The following is a 19,519-nucleotide window of genomic DNA, read 5'->3' as shown; positions in this document are numbered from 1 at the left end:
CTTGGCCTGCTGTGTTCATCCAGCTCTACACCTTGTTATCTCAGATTTTCCAGCATCTGCAGTTCCTACTGTCTCCAGGACTAGAGAGCATAGGTTTAAGGTGAGAGGAGAAAGATTTTAAAGGGGTCTAAGGGGCAACTTTTTCACGCAGAGGGTGGTGCGTGTATGGAATGAACTGCCGGAGGAGGTGGTGGAGGTTGGTACAATTACAACATTTAAAAGGCACCTGGATGGGTACATGAATGGGAAGGGTTTAGAGGGATATGGGCCAAATGCTGACAAGTGGGACTAGATTAATTTAGGATATCTGGTCAGCGTGGACAAGTTGGACCGAAGAGTCTGTTTCCTGGTGTATAGCTCTATGACTGTGATGGTTTCTGAAGTTTCTGAACTCCTTTTTTTCTGCTTTTATTTTTTATATACGCTTTATCAACTGGAATGCTGTTTTGTGCAGGAAGAAAACAGAGAATGTTAAATACACGTACAGCAGTGATTCTGAAAAGGATGAAGAATGTATCTCCACAAAAAAGAAAGGCAAGTCTGTGAGCACAGATCCATTTCATTCTCTAAATCTATTGGCCTTGTTTGTCAGGGCCCTAACTAAATGATTTAACCAACATGAACAACAGATTATTTGGTCACTTTGTTGTTAACAGTGGGGCTATGCTGTGTGTAGTTTACTGTTTTCTGTTGTAGATTTTTATTCCCACTTTCCCCGATCTGTCGGGTTTACTCTCGATATCACTAACCCCAGGTAGTTCTAACAACGGAATATATCCTGTATTGTTTATTGAAGCAAAGTACACTACAAAAGACACTGCATTATGCTTATCTGTACAGTGCTGATAATCCCACCTGAAGCCTTTTACATGGATTTAGAGTCGTAGAGGTATACAGCATGGAAACAGACCACAGAGCCCTACACCTCCACGCTGAGAGGTTACTAAACTGAACTAGTCCCATTTGCCTGCGTTTGGCCCATATCCCTCTAAACTGTTCCTATCCATGGTACCTGTCAGGTGATCAGCTTACTCTGTCTCAAATCCCAGCTGTTGATCTGACCACTTCCTCAGCACTTCCTAGTTTTGCTGTGAGGCATTTTTTAAAAAAAAGTTCTCATTCTGTGCAAAGAAGTTATGTATCCAAACCTTGCACTATCCAGTCTCCGGCAAGTCATCAGTTTGACCACTGGCAAATATCACAAACATGTCATCTACCACGGCCAGTTTAATTAATTAAGTAGGATTTTCTTGTCGTTCCTTGGAAAGAGTTTTTTCTGTTGTTCTAATGAACTTTGGCTTTAACTTTTAACCACTTTAATGTCATCCAGTCGACCATATGGTATTTACACAGCACAATTCCATAACCATCACAGATTCAGCTGATAACTAGACACAGTATCACATCTGATTCATTTCCAGAGATTCTGTGACCATTCAGTCCATTCCTGCTGAGTTATAGTGCTTGATGTTAAATCACGTTCATAGAATCAAAGAGCCATAGAGCTTGGAGGCCGACCCTTTGGTCCATTCCTTCAGCAAAACACAGAAACAGTTTAAAACCAATGACCTTTTGAATCATTATGTCATCATGAGCCTTCTTACATTTTCTCCTCATTTAATTTGATTTTTATTTATCTTCATTTGGCTCAGCCAGCAAATTTTAGGCGAACAGCCCCACTGTGTTACAACAGCATTACAGCAGCGCCTGTTAAAGTACTTAATTTACTGTACATTGTATTTTGAAACATCTGAGGTTATGAAAGGCACTCGTTAAGTGTTGCAAGCTCTTTCAAAAGTTGTGGCTTTTGTTTTTGCAGTGAAAACGCAACAGAAAAGTGCAACGGCTAAGAGAACGGAATGGAGACCCACGAGTAGCGGGAGAAAAGGTGAATCATTCAAAGTACAGTCTGATTAAAAGAGGATATTTTGCACATATTCATTGAAAATAATATCTCTTGTCGGAAAGTAAATTCTAAAGAGGGTAGTTCACTCTCTCTGTTTGGCCAAGGTTTGAGAGCCATTGAGCCTATAGCACAGAAGAAGGCCCTTCGGCCCATCAAATCTCTGCCAGTCAAAAGCAAACATAGAATCCCTACAGTGTGGAAACAGGCCCTTCGGCACAACAAGTCCACACCGACCCTCAGAGCATCCCAGCCAGACCCATCCCCCTATAACCCACCTAATCTACACATCCCTGAACACTATGGGCAATTTATGACTGCCAATCCACCTATCTTGCACATCTTTGGACTGTGGGAGGAAACCAGAGCATCCGGAGGAAACCCACGCAGAGACGGGGAGAATGTGCAAACTCCACACAGACAGTTGCCCGAGGGGGAATCGAACCCATGCCCCTGGCGCTGTGAGGCAGCAGCGCTAACCACTGAGCCACCGTGCCCCCCTCAGTGTCCCTCTTCATCCAGGGTTCATTGGATTTGTTGGTCCCACCTTTTATCTTTATCTTTATTGGAAGTTGTGAGAAGTATAAACCTGTTTTCATTCCTGGGGATAGGACCATCCTCAGGGTGTCTATTGCTGACCGCTACTTATCCTGAGAAGGTAGTGCTGAGCTGTCACCTTGCATTGCTGTGGTATATATTGTGGGTCCTGTAGGTGGACCAGGAACTGAAAGCTGGAAACTTACAGCAGCTCACTGGGTAGAATCTTCCCAGCCCCTGAAAGGATGTGGACACTGGAGGCTCAGTTGGTAAAGGGCACTCTGATTGGTGGGAACAGAGCAATGGGATACTCAACACTGAGGGGGAGACAAAAGTCCAGATTTTCCACCCAAGGTTTTAACAGTGAGACGGGAATCTTGCTAACCCATGGTGAGTGACCCATTTGCACGTATTAACATCTCCTGATTAGCTAATCTCCCCTCATTAGTATGATGTTTGCCATTTTAACAAGCAGTGGAGAGAAACCAGATGATGACAGTTCCCAAAATGAAAGCTGAAGCAGGTACCTGTCACTCCAGCGTACTCCTTCAGCTATCCACCCTGCACAGTATTCCCCAACATCTTTAAGGCACGCTCCATGACCCACAGCCTCCTGCAGTCTGCACTCACAAGGTTGGCATTGGCAAAGTACCAGCCTCGCCATGTCACCAGGGCAAATTGAGGGCTCTGTTCTGATACATTTCAGCACTTTGGAGCTCACTGACCCATTCCAATGCCACACTTCTGCCAGGAGCAGGCCACCTGTCTCATGAATTGGAACTGGGTGTTTCGCTGGACTCTTAGCAACTCACTTTGTGCCTGTTCACTTTGGATGCTCACAACATCGCTTTTTATCTCGGGCAGGAGGCCTGGCAGCTTGTCGTGTTTGACAGCAATGAGTAGTCAGTCTCGGTGCTGGTCATTTGCCAGTCAGAAAGGGTGGCTCCTGGAGGAAACAGGGAGTGCCAAAGGCAGGACGGGTTAGTAGATAGGCGGTGGTGGCGATGGTGGTGGTGGGTTGGTGGGTGGATGAGGTGGTGGGGGCCATTGGATTAGTTGAGAACCATAGAGGGAAGATGCTGCATGCAGTATTGAGCATGAGCCTTGCTGGGCCATAGGTGCAGCAGCAGAGTCAGAATGAATGTGAGGTTGCAGAGAGAAGATGGTGGGGAGCACCTACCCCTGTGGTAGTGTTTAAAAGACATTTGGACAGATACATGAATAGGAAAGGCTTAGAGGGATATGGGCCAACTGCAGGCAAATGGGACGAGATTTATCTAGGATATCTGGAAGTGCAAATATCTGGAAAGTCTTTAACTACCTTGTGTGCTTCTCAAAACTATGGACATCGCACTGATGGTGGCTACTCAGACCAGACCAGCAGTGTTTGGTACAGTATGCAGCAGACAGTTGGTCATACAGCACAGAAACAAACCTTTCATTTCAACTCGTCCATGCTGACCAGATATCCTAGATAACTCTAGTCTCATTTGCCTGCATTTGGCCCATTTCCCTCTAAGGCTTTCCTATTCATGTATCTGTCCAAGTGTCTTTTACCAGCCTCCACCACTTCCTCTGGTAGTTCATTCTGTACAGACACCACCCTCTGTGTGAAAACATTGCCCCTAAACCCCTTTTAAATCTTTCCCTCCTCACCCTAAACCTATTCCCTCTAGTTTTGGACTATCCTACCCCGGGAAAAAAGACTTTGGCTATCCGCATTATCTGTACCCCTCATGATTTTATAAACCTCTGTAAGGTCACTTCTCAGCCTCCGATGCTCCAGTGGAAAAGTCCCAGCCTGTCCAGCCTTCCTTTATAACTCAAACCCTCCAGTCCCAGTAACATCTTGTGAATCTTTTCTGCACCCTTTCCAGTTTAATAACTTCCTTGCTATAGCAGGGTGACCAGAATTGTGCACGGTACACCAGAAGGTCCTGAACCAAGGAACCTTTCATTGTTGGCGGATGTAAAAGCAGCTCTGTGGGTGTCTGATAAATGCTATTGAGGTGAGAGTGGGAATTGCATGAGGTAAGTCACAGGAGCTCATAGTAGAGGAAGTCCCCATGACACTCCCCAAGTTTGACTCTCGGCTGATTTCTGGCAAAATTCAGCCCATTCGATGTATTTTTCAATCCTGTTAATGTCACTCATAAGCACTGGACTTGAAACGTTAACCCCGCTTTGTCTCCACAGATGCTGCCAACCAGCCGGGTTTCTCCAGCATTGTCTGATTTTGTTAATGGCAGTCACAGATTTGATTACATGGTTGTTTTGGGATATGTAGTTTTTTTTTGTTGGCTATAATTTACAAAATACTGCATAAAGTAGACTTGGAGAAGATGTTTCCACTAATAGGAGAGACTAGGACCCCAGGGCACAGTCTCAGTGAAGAGACGACCCTTTAGAACTGAGATGAGGAGGAATTTTTTCAGCCAGAGGGTGGTGTATCTGTCATTGAGTGTATTTAAGTCAGAGATAGATAGATCTTGATTAGGAAGGGAATCAAGGTTTTGGGGAGAATGCAGAAGAACGGTGTTGAGAAACATCAGATTCAGATTCAGTTCTGCTCCTGTATCTTGTGGTCTGATGGCTTTACTTTAGAGGGATGTGCTAGAGCAGATGGCTTCCTTGTAAACTGAAATCCCTTTTTATTGTTGAAAGAATATTTGGGAAAAAGAATGAAATAACCGGTCTCCTTGTAATAACTGCTTGTTGTAGTTTAAATGTAATATTTTTAAAATTTGCTCGGTATTACAGACAGCAAGTCGCAGTCTGGTTGTGGCCTAATGGAGGATATTGATTTTGCGGCTGCTCTTGGTGGCGGGTCAAGTTCCACTTTAAAAAAGATCAAGAAAGGTAATATTTTATTTGTGGGGGTAACTTGCGTTTATTTTTATCATCCTTTTCTTGACAATTCTTTAGTTGTGTGTAAATTACTACAAACTACCTTTAATTCAGCTACTCGTTAAGAAAGCTCGCAATCAAATACTGAAACAATTATTTAAACTTTACTGCATAAAGCAGCAAAATAAGACCTCTCCAGTAAGCAAGTTAAGCCTCGTAACCTAGTTTAGCTATTACCTGATTAATGGTAGAATTTAGCCACGATCCTAACGTACAATGTCTTGTCTTTGAATATGTCGGGTTTCAATTAATGTGCAGAGTGTTTCTACAGATTTCTGCTGCTGAAGCTGAATTCTTAAAGGATTTTCTGTCATGTTAAACTCTGGTGTGATATTATTTCTGATACTTCTAAAGTCTGTAGCTTGCTTGCTTTTTGGGAGCGAAAACCAGCTGTCCTCAACCTACTTCACCGTTCCTTGTTACGTTCGATGTTTGTTTTCTGCTCAAAACATGACCTGTCCTGCCATTAATTCCTTAAATTCTTCTGCAAGAATCCCTACAGTTTGGAAGCAGGCCATTCGGTCCACTGAGTCCACACCGATCCTCTGAATAGCATTCCAGTCAGACCCAGCCCCCTACCCTATCCCTATCAACCGTGGCTAATCGACCTAAGCCTCACATCCCTAGATGTGCAAATCCACCCTAACGTGCACATGTTTGGACTGTGGGAGGAAACCGGAGCACCCGGAGGAAACCCACACAGACACGGGGAGAATGTGCAAACTCCTCACAGATGGCCGCCCGAGGGTGGAATCGAACCTGAGTCCCTGGAGCAGTGAGGCAGCGGTGCTAATCACAAGTCACCGGGCATACTGGTGTAAGGCAGCGGTTGTTAAAACAGTTTTTTTTTGTGGAGCTTTTGACTCCTCTGTTTCCTAGGCATGGCGAATTGGCGTATTGCTTTTAAATCCTTGTCCCTTTCATCTCGGGAAGCAGTTTATTATTGAAAGAGTTATTGCTGATTCTTTTAATCCATGAACAGTTACTAAAGTTCTGCAGTCTACTTTGTCACCCTTTCTTCACCTTTTAAACTGGAGTTGCTGAGTAATGGCTGCCCCTTGTCTGAAGACTCTGACTTACTCCTGGACAAGAAAGAAGAGAAGGTCACTTGGCTTTTCCAGCCTGCCTCACCATTCAATAAGATCCTGCCTGATCTGATTTTAACCTCAACTCTACATTCCTGATAATCTTCCATCCCCTTGGTCATCACCAATCTATCCACACAACAGGTTCTGAGGAGGGGTCACTGGACCCGAAACGTTAACTCTGTTTATTCCTTCACAGATGCTGCCAGACCTGCTGAGCTTTTCCAGCAACTTTGTTTTTGTTCCTGATTTGCAGCATCCGCAGCTCTTTCGGTTTTTATTACGAATCTGTCCACCTCTGCCTTAAAAGTATTTAGAGAGACGGCTATAATCTCGCACCTGCCCAGTTAGAGTTGTGCCTTAAGTCCCTGCTCCGTGAGACTGGGTGTGGAGAATGAGTATTGCGCAGTTCTTTATCACACATGGCAAAGACTGGATTTGTGATACTCTTCTGCCATTTGTTCTGGAGTTTGGAAATAGTAAATGTACCAGTGAGTACACGTTTGCTTTCTCCACTCATTCCTTCAGCCCTAGAATTGTTGCACAGTGTGTCCTCCCTCTTGTCTACATCCTTGAGAGTATTCCTTTAATTCTTTCCTTCCCAAAGTCTCCAAGTGATGAGACTGCAGAGATGCCCATGTTTCCTTATAATGCTACTGTAAAGCATGTCATCAGCTGTTAGGGGGAGACAGTGACATGATGGTACAGGTGGCCCTGATTTATGAACACTAATGCTCATGAATGAGCATCCATATTCCTATTAAATTTAAGGATCTGACATGCGATCGTTTAGTTGTATTATGTTCCGACTTGCATACAAACCGACTGGCAAACTCACTGAGGAACGGAAACCGTTCATAATCCAGGGACAGCATTGTGGCTCAGTGGTTCACACTGCTGCCTCACAGCGCCAGGGATCCAGGTTCAGTTCCACCTTCGCGTAACTCTTCCCGTGTCTGTGTGGGTTTCCTTTCGGTGCTCTGGTTTCCTCCCACGTACCAAAGATGTGCAGATTAGGTGGTTTGGCCCTGGGAAATTGCCCATAGTGTCCAGGTATGTGTAGGCCAGTTAGGTTAGCCATGTGAAATACAGGGTTACAGGGATAGGGTAGGGGGCTAGGGTAGCCTGGGTGGGATGCTCTTTGAAGGGTCAGTGTGGACTTGTTGGGCCGAATGGCCTGTGAAGGGATTCTTTAGATGGCTTGTAATTCACTAGACTGGTAACACAGAGGCCTAGGTTAATGATGTAATGTTCAAACCCTATGATGTCATCTGGTGGGATCTAAATCTGTTTCATACAAACATTGAATTGAAAGCTGGTCTAAGTCACGCTGACCACGAGACTATTATTGATTGTCGTCATAACCCGTCTTGTTTGCTCGTGCCCTTTCAGACCAACCTTAATCTGGTCTGACTTGCATGTGGCTCCAGTCTAGAGTAGCATGTTTGGCACTTAACAACCTCCTGAGAGTACCTGGCCAGTCATTTAGTTATATTTAACAACATGGTACATTTATCAGTTCCCTGAGGGCAACTAGTGATGGATAATGGGTGTTGGCATTGACGGCATCGTTTGAAAGAGCAAATAAAATGGAAACATACAGCACAGAAAGAGGCGTGTTTAGCCCCTCATGACTGTGCTAGCTACTTTTTTTTAATTCATTTATGGGATGAGGGTGTCGCTGGCTAGGCCAACCTTAATACCCATCCCTAATAGAGCACTTAAGAGTCAACCATATTGCTGTGGGACTGGAGTCACTGTAGGCCAGACCACATAAGGACAGCAGTTTCTTTGCCTGAAGGACATTAGTGAACCAGATGGGTTTTTCCCAACAATTGACAATGGATTCATGATCATCGGTAAACTCTTAATTCCAGATTGTTTTAAAATTGAATTCCATCATCTGCCGTGGCAGGATTCGAACTCAGATCCTTAGAGTATTCGCTGGGTCTCTGGATTAACAGTTCAGCAATAATATAAGTAGGCCATCACTTCTCCCAATTATTCACTTGGTTGCAAATCCCCTGACTCTAAGAATTTTTAGTTCTATCCAATTCGCATTGAAAATTACTATTTAAATCTGTGATTTGCCATCTTTTCAGGCAGTGCGTTCTAGATCCTAACTCGCCACGTAAAATAAAGGATCCTCTTGAGTCTTTTTTTTCCTCCACTCCATATCCTTTTGCAACCTCACTGGAATGTGTTATTTTCCTTTGTAGATTTCCTACAAGCCTCATGTTACAATATTCTCAATATTGCTGATATTCTCAATTATGATGGGACAAAGTCTCAGAAGAAAAGTTAACATGCAATATTTTTGGTACCTTTAGATGGGGCTAGTGGAGCATTCACAAATTCCATGTTCCAATACCCCATGTGTTCCTGCATTTCTAAAGTGCACTTAATAAGCAGCAAGATGTATTTAAGTCCTTAGACTGAGGATGACAATACAGTGAATGTTGAGCTATGGGGTTGAGTGAAGATTGATGGTCAGGGTAGGAGATTGAATGAATGAGTGTCAAGGATGCTTTAGAAACAAGGTGACAAAGTGGAACGAACTGGTCAGGTTATAAAGCCATAGTTTTATAATGAATACTCAACGATGTCTGGTAACAGAAAATTGCTGTTGGACAGAAATGTTGCTGTCTTTTTAAGCCTTTTTTTTTCAAAATCTTCAGTTTAATTCATATGACACTTTAAAATAGTAAAATGTTGTAAGGTGCCTCAGAGCAGTTGTTGAGCAAAAATCAACAGCGTGCTACATAATAAAATATTAGGGCAAGTGACGAGAAGCTTGGTTAAAGAGGTAGATTTTAAGGCTGTTTAAGAATAGAGGAGATTAATTCCAAAGGTTGAAGCCCAGGCAGCTAAAGGGAAGGCCATCAAACCCAAGTAATGATAAAATTATTTTATGCTGAATCTGCTTCCTAATTTATATATGTCATCAGACTTAAAAAACTAGTTTGTTAAAATGTATTCTAATGTTTTAAAAGAAAGTACTGGAAACACTCAGTAGCTTAGGCAGCATATGTACAGAGAGAAAGTTACTCATGTTTTCAGTTCAAAAACTGTTCACACTTATGGCTTTTGAAATTTGTTGTTGTGTTTGATCATGCTAAAGCCTGTTTTTATGTTGCCTCTCTTTCCTGAACTCTGAAGGAAGCCCATCAGCTTGAAATGCTCGCCCTACTTCCTCTCTCCAGTGGATGCTTTCTGACTTGCTAAGCATTCTTTCAGATTTTCAGCACTCCCAGTATTTCAATTTTGTCTGTTTTTTAGGCTGTCCAAGCACACAGACTAGCACTATTACAGCGGCTAATATAAAGGCGAGATCGACCCTGATTGTTTGTCCTCTCTCTGTGCTCAGTAACTGGATTGTAAGTACACAGCGGCAAGTTTGAATCTCTCCCTACAAATTTGGTTGACGTCTCTGTCAATTTCTTCCTTTTATTGTAACCAGTCCAGAAGGGACAATGACCGAACAATTGAAATAACTTGAAGTGCAAATCTATCTTTCAGGACCAGTTTGAGCGACATTTATGCCCTGATGTGAAATTGAATATGTATCTTTATTATGGCTCTGAGAGAAATAAGTCTGCATCATTCCTTGCTGAACAGGATATTGTACTGACCACCTACAATACATTAACAGTTGATTATGGGGTAGGTTGTGAATATTGAATTGCTGAGTTGTGAAATTCATTGTTGTCTTTGATTTGCGTGCTTTTTGTGCTTGTCAAGTCAAAAGCCTCAGAACTTCGGAATGTTACCTCTTGCTTTTCAGACCGTTGAGTGGTCCTGGATTCTGAAATGTTCCTTTACAAATCCCCTCTGTCGGTAGCCTTTGGAGGTGTGACTGTTTCTGCCATTTCACACACAGTAGAAACCACTTTTTCACACAGCAGTTTGCATTTTTATGGCGCCTCTTAATGCGACTTTGTGTGGCATGATCTGCCTGTACTGCATGCAAAACAAAACTTTTCACTGTATCTAGACACGTGTGACAATAATAAATCAAATTCAGGAAGGAGGGGCAGAAGGATTTAAGAATGGAGTTCTGGAGGGTGGGACCTAGGCAGCTGAATGCCCACATGCTGAGGGCAACAGGAAGAATACGTGAAAGGAGTTTGCATATTGGAGAGGCTGTGTCAATAAAGCATGGGATTTGGTTGAGAGGCGGTAGGGCTGGAAGAATGATGTGGAGGGGTAGGTAAATAGAGGGAATTGAAGACCAAGTTATTTTACATTTGAGGCAATGGTTTGGAGCCTAATTGTATTTCAGATTGGGTGGTGGGCAAGTGTGACAGGTTGTGGGATAAGATGGAGAGAGTTTTTGGCTGAGGATAGGTGGTTGCCTGGGAGAGGAATTGAATAGCCATTGGAGTTGAATGTAGCACATGGTGCTGAAGGAATTGAAGGATAGGGGGAAGAGGCAGGAACAGTCTCTGTATTGGATGATTTGGCAGATTCATAATGAATGGTGGAGCAGGCTTGAAGGGCTTAAATAGCCTATTCCTGCTCCTGTTTTCTAAGTAGGGGGCAGGTTACAATAGATTTAACAGCATGAAATATTGTTATAATGTGATAATCAGCAGATTTACTGCAAAGAAAATGTGGTGTTGGAAACTTGGCTTCAGTCAAAGAGGTCATTCAGCAAACAGATTGTATCAGTGTTACTGGTGAGCAGGAAGTGGCATTGATTTCCCTACCTACTCCTCCCTGACAAAGGTGTGCCTTTTAGTTGTGACACCTATCTCCGCAGCACAGGGTTTATATTATCAAAAGAGACTTACTGATATAATAGCAGGAAAATTGAGAATCTGTGGGGTGTATATGAGGAAGTTAGCACAGCAAAAGCAGTGGGAACTGACATTAACTGAAGGTCAGGAATATTTTAATGATTTCCGCATGGGTTATGATGATGATCAGGCATAGACACAGTACTTCGACTGAATTAATAATGCAAGAGGTCTGCAATCGAAGTAGTTTCCATTATGCTGTGCTTCACAATGTTCAGGTAGGGGAGAGTTACACATTAGAAATGAGGATTGATCTGCTATACAACATGATGTTTAAAAGCTTAAAGCAGCATTGTTTCTAATAGATAATTAAATACTCTGTGCAAATAAAAACGAAAAGAACTGTGGATGCTGTAAATCAGAAACAAAAACAGAAGTTACTGGAATAGCTCAGCTGGTCTGGCAGCATCTGTGAAGAGAAGTCAGAGTTAACATTTCGGATCTGGTGACCCTTCCTCAGAACTGTGTGTGTAAATATTTTATGCATTCCCTGTGTGTGTGTGTGTCTACACACCATACCATATTGACTACATTACTCTTAAAAATATTTTATTGGCCGCTTTGGGATAACCTGAGGCCATGAAAAGCCCTATATAAATACAGTTCATTCTTTAAGAACAGCCACAAAATTAATTCCAAGCGTACTTGAGTTTACCCATGGCAAAGGTCTGTACCTAGGGTTGTGGATGAGGTTGTTGACTTGGTCACAGAGCTGGCTTGTTCTCAACCAGCTCAGTGTGCAAGTCAGCAACCTCACAATTAAAGCTTATGTCCAGAGGGGAAGTTTATAGGAGACACCTTTGATGTAGCTAACTGAATCGTTCACTGTCCTTCAAAGCATCACTGACAATAATGTGCTATTTTAATAATGACCAAGTAACATTGAGTATCCTTTTCCACCTGCCCGATGTAATCGTGACTTTTCAAAGTTACAGAATCTGACAAAATGTTGGGGTCGATTTCACCGTCGCTCGGGTGTATAAGTGGCAGTGTAGATGAACTGTTTGTTATGCAAACGGGTGGGTTTCATTTCTCCCAGTTTGTACCACAATTAAAATGGAGTGGTCTGTACACTTGGTGACCAAACCACCACCCCAGGTGGTGAGTGGGAAATCTAACCTTTAGATGCTGCGGGCTTGAAGATTAAAAACTTCAACTTTCTCACTTTACGTAAATATGACTTGTACAATTAATCATGTAATCATGGCATTCTGGGTCTTAAATTCCATTTAAACCTTTATTTGAGTGTAACAGGAATTAGGAAAGACTGGGCATTACATATATGATTGGGATAACTCAGATAGTATACAGTAAGCATAACATAAGATTGCATTACATTAGTAAATCCAGAAGACAACTTGAATTAGTTTAAAAGTAAGTTTGAAGTGGACACTTAAAGTTTTGAATACCTGTTTAGAATAGTGGGTTGGGGAAGACGGAGACTGGGGTATTTAAAACACACCTGAAAGCTGCTGAGAGAGTTAAGGTGCTAAGAGCTGGCTTTAATGCACTGAATGGGCTTTCTGTATTTTTATTTAAACGTGTCAAGACAAGACCAGCCTTGCTCATTCCAGTGTTAGTAAAATATTAAGTGTGTTGAGTCTCAGTTACTGAGCTGTTAAAAATGTCCTAAGCTGTTTTAGAGCATTTCAATCTCTACAGTGCTGAACAATTCAGGCAGCTAGAGTAAAGATACCCCCTATAACCTTCCCTATCGACATGAGGCCTATCCTTCAGTTTCAGTTTTTTAAAAAATCCCAATGCCGCATTGGTGCAGGGGGTTTGTCTGAATGCATGAAGTAGCTGTGCAGTTGTCAAGTGTGAGAGAGTTGCACTGGATTTTTATTTTCTATCACCTCGCAGTGATTATGCTAAACTTGTCCTTACAGAGTGGGAGTGCCAGCCCCCTGCATAAAGTGAACTGGCTCCGTGTGGTATTGGACGAGGGCCACACCATACGCAATCCAAACGCCCAGCAGACCAAAGCTGCACTCACATTGACTGCTGAAAGGCGATGGGTATTAACAGGTAAGACTGAGAGATGTGTATTGCACTGACCTGGGCTGGATTTTGTGGTGGAATGGTTGCGAGCCTAAGGCTGTTGGTGTTTGCTGCTTTTAAAATACCAGTCAGACCAGAAGCTTTGGCCACTGCACATAATGCAATTACATGTGCGAATGGCAAGATTGCTACCTGCTCATCCGAAAGCCAGCATTGGTATCTTGCAGGGAGACAAGGTTTTTTTCGGGGGGGAAATGACAGGGTAAACATAGGTGCAATATTCTCAATGACCAGGGACTGCAGACTGTCAGGGGGGTCACAGTTTCAGGATACAGGGTAGGCCATTTTAGTCTGAGATGAGGAGAAATTGCTTCACCCAGAGAGTGTCACTGCTGTGGCGTTCTCTGCCACGGAAAACGGTTGAGGCCAAAATCATAGAATCGAATCCCTACAGTGCAGGTGCAGGCCATTCAGCCCAGCAAACCTGCACTGACTCTCTGAACAGCATCCCACCCATTCCCACCCCACCAAGCCTATCCCTGTTAACTCTGCATTTCCCATGGCTAACCCACCGAGCTTGCACATCCCTGAACACTGGGCAATTTAGCATGGCCAATCTGCATGGCATGCACATCTTTGGACTCTTGAGTTTTTTTTAAATTCGTTGGATGAGGTGTCATTGGTTAGGCCAGCATTTATAGCAGTGAAGAGTCAACCACATTGCTGTGGCTCTGAAGTCCCATGTAGGCCAGACCAGGTAAGGATGGCAGTTTCCTTCCCTAAAGGATGGGTATTTCTGACAATCAACGTTAGACTCTTAATTGCATTTTTTTTTTATTGAATTCAATATTGATTCAAACCCAGGTCCCCAGAACATTAAAAAAACTGAAAGAACTGCGGATGCTGTAAATCGGGAACAAAAACAGAAGTTGCTGGAAAAGCTCAGCAGGTCTGGCAGCATCTGTGAAGAAAAAAAGAGTTAATGTTTCGGGTCCGGTGACCCTTCCTCAGAATTAAGTTCAGTAACCCTTCCTCAGAACTCGGACCCGAAATGTTAAGTCTCTCTTTTCCTTCACGGATGCTGCCAGACCTGCTGAGCTTTTCCAGCAACTTTGTTTTTGCCCCAGAACATTACCTGGATCTCTGGATTAACAGTCCAGCGATAATACCACTAGGCCATCATCTCCACATGAGTTAATCAGAGCACCCAGAGGAAACCCCCACAGACACAGGGAGAATGTGCAAACTCCACACAGACATTCACCTGAGGTTGAAATTGAACCTGGGTCCCTGGGGCTGTGAGGCAGCAGCGTTAACTGCTGAGCCACCATGTTACCCCACTGAGTGTTTTCAAGAAAGAGTTCTTAGGGCTGAAGAGATCAAAGGGTGTGAGGGAGAAAGCAGGAACAAGGTACTGAGTAGGTTAATCAGCTGTGATCATATCGAATGGCGGAGCAGTCTTGAAGGGCCGAATGGCCTATTCCTGTGCCTATTTTCTGCGTGTTGAACCGGACCTGTCTGATATGTGTACACTAGGCTTACTCGTCACCTTGCCCGTTCCATTGTTAGTAAAATATTGAGTGTGTTGAGTCTCAGTTACTGAGCTGTTAAAAATGTTGTTAAGGGAGCTGCTTGTGTGTTCACAGTAGCCGCTAGTTTATTTGTGGTTTTTTATCAATGCTGCAATACCTGAAGCTGTCACTAGTCCGATGCGTTAATTTGCAGAAAGCCTTTCATTTGATCTCCATTGTGTCACCTAGCAGAACATCACCCGAGAGGCACCACTCCCTCTGTGTGGCTCCGCTGGTGTTGCACACACCTTCCAACCATAAGTTTCCAGGTTCAAATGCTGCTCCAGAGAGTTGGGACAGACTGGAGATGTGGTGGCCAAGTGATGCTGCCACTGGGCTAGTAATCCAGAATCTTTGATTAATGTTCTGGGGATAAGGTTTCAAATCCTACCTGTGCACTTTCATTGTTACAGGTATAAGGCGTTGTGTGTTTGCCTGTCCATGCATCTTCAGGATGATTTTCCTCAGGTCTTGGTTATCCCCTTTCTTCATTTGTCGCAACGGCAGTCTGGTCTCAAATCTTGCAGCACATCAGGATCCACATATTCGAAGTTGAGACTTGCCTGTGAACATTACTGACTTGGCTCGAGAGTCAGTTAGCTCGGTTGGCTGGGTTGGCAGGTTTGTAGTGCAAAGTGAAGCCAACAGCATGGGTTCAAACCCCGCCCCGACTGACGTTACTCTTCCCTCTCCCCACGCATGGTCACCCTGGGGTAAACCACCACCAGTTGTCTCTCTCTAATGTGAAACTTCACCTGTGGTGACTTGATCTTTTAACCACCTTGAAAACAACTTTAAATTAATTTAAAATATGTAGCTATTCAATTGATATGATTCTGCTGCAGGCACACCAATTCAAAACTCCTTGAAGGATCTTTGGTCCATCCTTTCGTTTCTGAAGTTGAAACCATTTACAGACAGACAGTGGTGGCATCGGACTATCCAACGGCCTGTAACCATGGGGGACCAGCACGGTCTCAGGTAGGTATCTTTGAACTTGAATGTTGCTGAAAAAGGACATGTTTCGTCGAAGCATTTCATCTTCCACTCATCAGAACAATTTGCAAGAAATACTGACGTACAGGGGAGGGACACTTTTATACTGTAAAAGAGCATGCTTCTTGATTGACAGGTGGGCTGTAGTCAAAGCAGTGCCCTGACGAATAAATTAGAAAACAGCAGAAGAGTCGTATCAAACTTGAAACCTTAACTCTGTTTCTTTCTGTCCAAAGATGCTGCCAGACCTCCCAAGTTTGTCCAGCGTTCTGTGTTTGTTTCAGATTTCCAGAACCCGCAGTGTTTAGCTTTTATTTTAGCCAAAGGAAATATCTCCTGGAGAGATTCCAAAGCGCTTGGCAAACAATAAATTATTTTGTTGTCGGACGCTGCTGGGTATGAAATCATAACTGCCATTTTGCATGCAGCTAGAGTTGTTCGAAAAGACAAGACCCCTGCTTTCAGTGATGATAAGGGAAAGGAATGTTTCCTATGACACTGGGAGAACTCTACTGTCCTTCAAGTTGTGTCTTGGGGTTTGTCCATCTGTATCATTGAAATGGCCCTCACTGCTTCTGATTGATTTATTGTTGTCCTATGCATAAAGATACAGTGAAATGTGTTGTTTTGTGTGCTGTACAACCAGATTGTACCTTACAGAGGTCTATTCGGAAGTCTGAAAACAGCAGGGAAGAAGCTGGTCTAGAGCCTGTTCAAACTTTTGTACCTTCTGCCCGATGGAAGAGAGTGTAACTGGGGTTGAAGGGGTCTTTATGGATTTCAGTAAGGCCTTTGGTAAGGTTCCACAGGGTAGGCTGCTCTGGAAGGTTAGATCACATGGCATCCAGGGACATCTGGCAAATTGGATATACAGTTGGCTTGATGGTAGGAAACAGAGGGTAATGGTGGAAGGATGCTTGTCTGACTGGAGGCCTGTGACTAGTGGTGTGCCTCAGGAGTTGGTGCTCGGCCCGTTGCTGTTTGTTATCTATAATCAATGATTTGGACGAGAATGTGCAAGGCATGATTACGGTATTGTGGACAGTGAGGAAGGTTATCAGAAGTTGCAGCAGGATCTTGATCAGATGGAGAAGTGGGCTGAGAAATGGCAAATAGAGTTTAACATAGATAAGTGTGAGGTGTTGCATTTTGGAAAGATAAATCCAGGTAGGAGTTTCATGGTAAATGGGTAGGGCCTTAAGGAGTGTAGTGAAGTTCAGATGCACAGTTCTCTGAAAGTGGAGTCACAGGTAGACAGGGCAGTGAAGAAAGCTTTTGGCACACTGGCCTTCATCAGTCAGGGCACTGAGTATAGAAGTTGGGAAGTTATGTTGCAGTTGTACAGGACATTGGTGAAGCTACACTTGGAGTATTGTGGTAACAAGGTGTAAAGCTGGATGAACACAGCAGGCCAGGCAGCTTCAGAGGAGCAGGAAAGCTGACGTTTCGGGTCTGGACCCTTCTTCAGAAATGGGGGAGAGGAAGGGGATTCTGAAATAAATAGAGAGAGAGGGGGAGATGGATGGAAGGTGGATAAAGGAGCAGATAGGTGGAGAGGAGACAGACAAGTCAAGGAGGCGCGGATGGAGCCAGTAAAGGTGAGTGTAGGTGGGGAGTTAGGGTGGGGGTGGGTCAGTCCAGGGAAGATGGACAGGTCAAGGAGGCGGGATGAGGCTGGTAGGCAGGAGGTGAGGGTGGGGGTTGAGGTGGGAGGAGTGGATGGGTGGGAGAAAGGACTGACAGGTTAGGGAGATGGGGACGAGCTGGGCTGGTTTTGGGATGCGGTCAGGGGCGGGGAGATTTTGAAGCTTGAAGTTCACATTGATACCATTGGGCTGCAGGGTTCCCAAGCGAAATATGAGATGCTGCCCCTGTGACCTTCGGGTGGCATCGTTGTGGCACTAGAGGAGGCCCAGAATGGGCATGTCATCCAAGGAGTGAGAGGGGGAGTTGAAGTAGTTCATGACTGGGAGGTGCAGTTGTTTGTCGCGAACCGGAATATAACCGAATACTTGGAGTATTGTGTTCAGTTTTGGTCACCTTGCAATAGAAAGAATGTTATTAAACTGGAGAGATTGCAGGAGAAATTTACAAGGATGTTGCCAGGACTCAAGGCACTGAGTTATAGGGAGAAGTTGGATAAGCTAGGACTTTTTTCTTTAGAGTGTAGGGGACTGAGGGGGGAATCTTATAGAAGTGTATAAGATCATGAGAGTCTTGGATAGGCACTTTGGATAGGTCTTTTTCCCTAGGGTTGGGGAATCGAGGACTAGAGGGTATCAGTTTAAGCTAAGAGGGGAAAGAATTCATAGGAACCTGAGAGGCAACTTTTGTAAAAGGGTGTACAGAGGGTGGGACGCATATGGAATGAGCGAAAGAGGTTGAGGAGGGTGCATTAACAACATTTAAAAAATATTTGGACAAATACATGGATAGGAAAGGTTTAGAAGGATATGGGCCAAGTGCAGGGAAATGGGCTTAGCGTGGATAGACATTTTGGTCGGCATGGACTAGTTTGGGCCAAAGGGCCTGTCTCTGTGCTGTAGGACTGTATGACTGTAGATTGTTGGTGATATATACTCCCAGGAACTTGATTCTCTGGACCATCTCCACCTCAGCACCATTGATACAGACAGGGGCGTGCCCTCCTCTCCACTTCCTGAAGTCAATGACCAGCTCCTTCACTTTGCTGACGTTGAGATTGTTGTCTTTACATCATACTGCTAAGCACTCAAACTCTTTCCTGTGTTCTGTCTCATCGTCGTTTGAGATCCAACCTACAACAGTGGTGTCATCAGCAAACTTGTAAATGGAGTTGGGGTGGAATTTGGCCACACAGTCATAAGTGTATAAGGAGTATGGTAGGGTATGCGGCCGTGTGGGGCACTGTTGTTGAGGATTATGCTGGAGGAGGTGTTGTCCCCTACCTTACTGACTGCAGCCTATGGGTCAGGAAGTCGAGAATCCAGTTACAGAGGGGAGAGCCGAGATCTGGTTCTCGGAGCTTGGAGATGAGTTTGGAATTATGGTGTTGAAGGCGGAGCTGTAGTCAATAAGTAGGAGACTGATGTAGGTATCCTTGTTATCCAGATGTTTCAGGGAGGAGTGTAGGGCCAGGGAAATGGTGTCTGCTGTGGACCTGTAGCGCTGGCAGGCAAATTGCAAAGGATCAAGGCAATTTGGTAGGTTGGAGTTGATGTGTGTCATGACTAACCTCTCGAAGCTCTTCATACTTACGGAAGTCAGAGGCACTGGGGAATAGCCATTGAGGCATGCTGCATGATTTTTCTTTGGCACTGGGATGGTAGTGATCTTCTCATAGCATGTGCAGATTTCAGATTGTAAGGAGAGGTTAAAGATATCAGTGAATACTTTCGCCAGCTGCTCCACACAGGATCTGAGTGCGTGTCCAGAGACTCTATCTGTACCAGTGGGTTCCGTGGGTTCACTCTCAAGAAGGTTGATCTAACATCTGCAGCAGTGACAGTGGATATGGGTGCATCCGAGACTGTTGGTATAAGGTGACACCATTTCACTGACCTTCTGTTCAAAGTCAGCGTAAAATGCATTGAGCTCGTTGGGTAGGGATGTACTGTTGCCTGAGGTTCTGTTCAACTTCGCTTTGTAGCCCATTATAGCGTGTAAGCACATAATGTCTATGTGACTCCTAGGACAAGTTAGAACTTCCATTAGTGCACTGCGGGTCAGCCCAGTTTACAG

The 19,519-nt window shown here is 44.0% G+C and overlaps 1 protein-coding gene across 1 annotated transcript in view; it reads left to right on the top strand.

Moving 5' to 3' along the window:
* Window positions 1-19,519, top strand: part of hltf (helicase-like transcription factor) — a 78,880-nt gene that overhangs the window by 26,043 nt on the left and 33,318 nt on the right. The window contains exons 9-15 of the mRNA XM_048604496.1: window positions 384-534; window positions 1,820-1,888; window positions 5,201-5,299; window positions 9,712-9,809; window positions 9,952-10,095; window positions 13,121-13,259; window positions 15,649-15,784. Coding sequence (XP_048460453.1) covers window positions 384-534; window positions 1,820-1,888; window positions 5,201-5,299; window positions 9,712-9,809; window positions 9,952-10,095; window positions 13,121-13,259; window positions 15,649-15,784 — 836 coding nt within the window. The remainder of the gene's footprint in view (window positions 1-383; window positions 535-1,819; window positions 1,889-5,200; window positions 5,300-9,711; window positions 9,810-9,951; window positions 10,096-13,120; window positions 13,260-15,648; window positions 15,785-19,519) is intronic.

This window comes from Rhincodon typus, chromosome 13 (assembly GCF_021869965.1).
Source record: "Rhincodon typus isolate 14 chromosome 13, sRhiTyp1.1, whole genome shotgun sequence".
Classification (NCBI taxonomy): domain Eukaryota; kingdom Metazoa; phylum Chordata; class Chondrichthyes; order Orectolobiformes; family Rhincodontidae; genus Rhincodon; species Rhincodon typus.
This window is presented reverse-complemented; position numbering and strand designations above follow the sequence as displayed.